The sequence below is a fragment of the Ranitomeya imitator genome, chromosome 2 (assembly GCF_032444005.1).
Source record: "Ranitomeya imitator isolate aRanImi1 chromosome 2, aRanImi1.pri, whole genome shotgun sequence".
Classification (NCBI taxonomy): Eukaryota; Metazoa; Chordata; class Amphibia; order Anura; family Dendrobatidae; genus Ranitomeya; species Ranitomeya imitator.
The window spans coordinates 200,320,601-200,326,600 of NC_091283.1; the positions used below are offsets into that span (position 1 = coordinate 200,320,601).

Genomic DNA, 6,000 nt, shown 5'->3' on the forward strand with positions numbered 1-6,000 from the left:
GGAATCACGTGAGGCTGCCAAAAAATGAAAATGGGAGGAAATGAGGTCTATATCATCATATACTCTAGTCATTCACTGGCCCTAGTCACATATACAGTATACACACAGATATATACACACACAGATACGCCCACACATAAATCTCTCAGAGACGGCTTCATTCACAGCTGTCTGTCGTTAATCGGTGTCACCCTTGACCAGCTGTCGCAAACTAATGTGACGCAAGGACATCCCCCTCCACGCATTAGTTAACACATAAGAACAGATATTCACCCTGTGTGTGTGTGTGAAGATATATATACACATATACACCGGTATACATACATATATATATATATATATATATATATATATATATATATATATATATATATACACACACACACACTGTATATACTCCCATACATAACGCAGAGCAGATAAACATTTCTGAACATAACCCGGGTCATGCTCAAGGTGTCCATTAGAAATCCATTTACATGGAATCCATCACTGGGTAATGTGAACGATTTATCTGACCCATGCAGATAGGAAAACAGCTAATACCGGTGTATTATTTCATAAATGATTCATGTGTTCATATCTGGTGCAAAAGGTAATAGCGGTAATAACTGGAATCATCACAATGTGTGCGGGTCTAATGCCGCAGTCCTCCGAGACCAAGGGGATTATTACAAGTTTTAGAGGCCTAACTGATCAATTTATCCAAGTATAAGATAAAAAGGGAATATGCATAAAACATACTCCAAAAGTGAATGGATGAGGCAGATAGATGGTAGATAGATCATAGAGATAAATAGATAAATAGATATTAGATAAATAGATAAATGATAGATAGATAATAGATATAGCTAGATAGAAGTTAGATAGATAGATAATAGATAGATCATAGTTGGATCCTAGATAGATGGATAAATAGATAGCTAATAGATTAATAGATAATAGATAGATAATGATAGACAGATAGATGAAAGATAATAGATAGATAAATAGATAGATAGAATATAGATAGATGATAGATAACAGATAGATAGATGTTTGATAGATGATAGATGAGATATAGATAGATAGATAATATATAGCTAATAGATAAATAATAGATGATAGATCATAGATAGATGGATAAATAGATGATAGATAGATAATAGATAGATGATAGATAACAGATAGAAAGATAGATAATAGATAGATCATAGATAGATGGATAAATAGATGATATATAGATGATAGATAATAGATAGAGATCGATAGATAATAGATAAATAGATAATAGATAAGTAGATCATAGATAGAATGTAAGCCTGCAAGGGCAGGGTCCTCGCCCCTCTGTATCAGTCCGTCATTGTTAGTTTGTTTACTGTATGTGATATCTGTAATTTGTATGTAACCTCTTCTCATGTACAGCACCATGGAATTAATGGTGCTATATAAATAAATAATAATAATAGATAATAGATAGATCATAGATCGATGGATAAATAGATAATTGATAGATGATAGATAATAGATATAACTAGATAGATGATAGATAATAGATATAGATAGATAATAGATAGATGATAGATAATATTTAGATAGATAATAGATGATAGATAAATTAATAGATTGATGATTGACAGATAATAGATCCACACGAGATAGAGGTATAGATAGACAAATATATAAGTAGAAAAAAGACGGATAAAGAGACAAGTAATGGAGAGTTGGATAGATATACCGTACGTAGAGAAATATAGATGGAAAGATTGAACGAGAGATCGTAAAATAGATAATAGATAGGCATTAGAAACACAGAAATAAGGTAGATATGAGTCAAATAAAATAACCTAGGAAGCCAGACAGATAGAAAGATAGAAAATATGAGAGAAATAAAAGCGCAATAGATAGAAAGATAGACTGCAAGATAAATAAAGATTATTATTATTATTATAAATAGAAGATAAATATGAGATGATATGAGACAGATAAATGGCAAATATGAGAAATAAAACTGCAAGAGACAAATAAAAGAGGGATAGGAAGGACAGATAGATATACACAGATAACAGATAGATATACATAGATAGTGTTTTATAATGACTTGTTGTCCGTGGGAGTATTTCTGTAGGTTTCATTGATACAGATAAATAGACAGACAAGTGAAGCCACTGGCCAGTCCTCTTCAGCAGAACGCTACATTCCTGACTTTCCTAAACTAACAAGCTTAAAGTTTACGAAACTTCCTTTCTTAAGTTGCGAAACTACAACTGCTCCTCTCCATTTCCGGGCCTGACCTATAAACGCCTTCATGAGCCCAATTACTTTAGCACTTTGACATTATGGCCCACATTTTATATTGGTGATGTCTTTGCCAAACCCTAGAAAGTCATTACCAAGGATTTAACCATATATGATAAACCTATATATCGGCACAATACCACCCTTATAGTTCACACACATACAAGCCTTATAATACAGCATTTTTTTTCGGTAAACCATGATCTGTAATAACATGAATTGTAACCATTGTGTATAATTCTTTACCGGCACATTCTCACCGGTACAATTTTAGTTGTAAATGCGTAACGCAGCACGCAAATGCAAATAACGGAAAAAAATAAGATATCGCTAGATTTCCACCAGGAACACACCCGTATCTGCTACTCATGTCTGCCTGTGTTTCCAAATAAGAAGAATGCAGGGATGACTAGTTGACCCAACCACCCTCGACCTTCCACAATGACCTCTGTGGCCTGGTGCTGGGCCCAGAGCCTCAGTCTATAGGGTACATACCTTCCCATGTGTCCATCTCCTGCCTGTCCGGGTGTGCTGAGGTGCAGCCATGGAGCTGGGCATGTCACCATGCAACCAGCAGCATGATGGGGACAACGTCTCCTGTTGCTCGAAATGCCTACTCTACTGAGGGCTGGGAGGGACAGGACCCTTCCTCTCTCAGGTCAGTTTACAAGCTGGTCATGTGACCACACAGTTCAAGCCCTAAGGTCAGTTCTGGCCTGGGGAGGGAAGCAGGGAAGGGAGGGTTTATTGCCCTGGGGTTATCTCAGTGGAACTGATCACCCTTATTCTCTGCATATTACTGCAGTTCATGGTCGAAAACCTAAATAGCACCCTTAAGGAAAACAAATTGCAAGATAAGGAGGTATGGGGTACACCTTCTGTCTTTGTTTTGTGTTCATTTTGTATATATTTTGCCTGTATATTACATAATAAAGTTGGCCCTGGTTTACTTTTCACATACAGAAATATTTTTATATATTTTTTTAGCGAATATTTGGCAAATATATAGTGAAGTGATACAAAATTGCATTTCAACAACACAGGGTTGAACTAGAGAAAGAAAAAAATAAAATATAATGCGTTTTTGCTGATTGTTTCTGGAAGTCCTCACCGATTAAGAAGATACTTTGGGACATTCACATTATGATCTGCTATTAACCTACAGAAATGGACAGGAAGTGATGTAGGAGCTGCCCCCCCGAGATCTGACGGCACGGACCTGCAATCAGGTCAGAATATTACCTTCCATAATGAGTAAATCCTCATACAATCCAGGATATGCCAAGGCCGGAAGACACTAGATGCTCATCATTACACACAATCACCGCCGGTTATGGGCAGCACGTAGGCAGATTGGATGCTTATGCTGATGAGCTGTGAGCTCAGAGATAAGGAGCTTTTGGCATTTACATGAAGATGATCCTGCAGGGGGCTGAGGAGGGTCTACAGATCTTGAGATTCTCCACAATTACAAATATACGCATTCCAAATTTTTATATATACATACATATATACTACATGGTGGCCCGATTCTAACGCATCGGGTATTCTAGAATATGTATGTATATAGCAGCCACATAGTATATAGCACAGGCCACGACATATTCTTGAATACCCGATGCGTTAATACAGGCCACGCAGTATGTAACAGTGGCCACGCAGTATATAACACAGGCCAAACAGTATATAACACAGGCCAAACCGTATATAACACAGCCCACGCAGTATATAACATTGCCCACATAGTATATAACACTGCCCACGAAGTATATAGCAGCCATGCAGTATATAATGCAGCCCACACAGTATATAACATTGTCCACATAGTATATAGCATTGGCCATGTAGTATATAGCAGCCATGCAGTATATAACGCAGCCCACACAGTATATAACATTGCCCACGTAGTATATAACACTGTCCACGTAGTATATAGCAGCCATGTAGTATATAACGCAGCCCACGCAGTATATAACGCAGCCCACGCAGTATATAACATTGCCCACATAGTATATAACACTGCCCACGTAGTATATAGCAGCCATTTAGTATATAACGCAGCCATGCAGTATATAACGCAGCCCACACAGTATATAACATTGCCCACATAGTATATAACATTGGCCATGTAGTATATAGCAGCCATGCAGTATATAACGCAGCCCACACAGTATATAACATTGCCCACGTAGTATATAACACTGTCCACGTAGTATATAGCAGCCATGTAGTATATAACGCAGCCCACGCAGTATATAACACAGCGCACGCAGTAAATAACGCAGCTCACGCAGTATATAACACAGCTCACGCAGTATATAACATTGCCCACATAGTATATAACACTGCCCACGTACTATATAGCAGCCATTTAGTATATAACGCAGCCCACGCAGTATATAACATTGCCCACATAGTATAAAACACTGCCCACGTAGTACATAGCAGCCATGTAGTATATAACGCAGCCCACGCAGTATGTAACACGGCCCACGTAGTATATAGCAATGTGGGCACTATATGCGTGGTTAAAAAAGACTTAAAATAAAAAATAAACATATACTCACCTTCCGAAGGCCAATTGAAATCCTGGCGCCTGTGTGCGGTGCACGCGGCAACTTCCGGTCCCAGGGTTGGTATGATCGCAGGACCTGTGAGGACGTCGCGGTCACATGACCATGACGTCATGGCAGGTCCTTCTCGCATAGCATCCTTGGCACCGGAACCTGCCGCTTGCACTGCCGAGGACACCGCGCCACGTCGGAGGGTGAGAATAACCTTTTTTTTTATTATTTGTAACATTAGATCTTTTTACTATTGATGCTGCATACGCACCATCAATAGTAAAAAGTTGGTCACACAGGGTTAATAGCTGCGTTAATGCAGTGCATTAGACCGCGGCATAACGTGGTCCATTAACGCTGCCATTAACCCTGTGTGAGGGCTGACTGGAGGGGAGTATGGAGCAGGCACTGACTGCAGGGAGGAAGGAGCGGCTATTTTGCTGTCGGACTGTGCCCGTCGCTGATTGGTCGTGGCAATTGTCGTGGGCGTTTTGCCACAACCAATCAGTGACTTTGATTTCCATGACAGACAGAGGCCGCGACCAATGAATATCCGTAACAGACAGAAAGACGGAAGTGACCCTTAGACAATTATATAGTAGATATATATACTCTCCCCAGTCCCACAAGCTCGCTGTCTCGGGGTGACACTGATCTCTCCTTCAAACCGCATATCCAAGCCCAGGGCCGGACTGGGACTAAAATTCAGCCCTGGCATTTGAAGTCACACAGGCCCACTTGTCACATGGTGACTGTATAATATCTTTGTACACTTGTAGGTTACAAGAAGTGAGGGGAGTGTAACACGACTATATAATATGCAGTACAGCCCCCATAGAATGTAATGCAGCACAGCCACCATACAATATAATGCAGCCCAGCCCCATAGAATGTAATGCAGCCCTCCCCCCCCCCCCAATAGCCCCACAATCCAGTTATCACTCATTGATATATAATAATAATAAAAAAACAAACACTCTACTCACCTTTCCTCTTGCCCCGCACTGCTCCTGGCTCCGGTCTCAGCAGCTGCAGTCTGCCTGCCCGGTCACACAGCAGGTGCGCGATGATATGATGTCATCGCGCACCCGCAGTGTCAGCTGCAGGCAGAGCGGGGAATGATGGGAGAGGGAGCGACAGCAGACGCTCTCTCCTCCAT

General features: G+C 40.1%; 1 protein-coding gene across 1 annotated transcript in view; it reads right to left on the reverse strand.

The window, feature by feature from the left end:
• NR6A1 (nuclear receptor subfamily 6 group A member 1) overlaps positions 1-2,927 on the reverse strand; it is a 93,292-nt gene extending 90,365 nt beyond the window's left edge. Inside the window, exon 1 of the mRNA XM_069748471.1 lies at positions 2,773-2,927. Within this exon, the coding sequence (XP_069604572.1) occupies positions 2,773-2,788 (16 nt within the window). The 5' untranslated portion in view covers positions 2,789-2,927. The remainder of the gene's footprint in view (positions 1-2,772) is intronic.
• Positions 2,928-6,000: the final 3,073 nt, after the last annotated feature.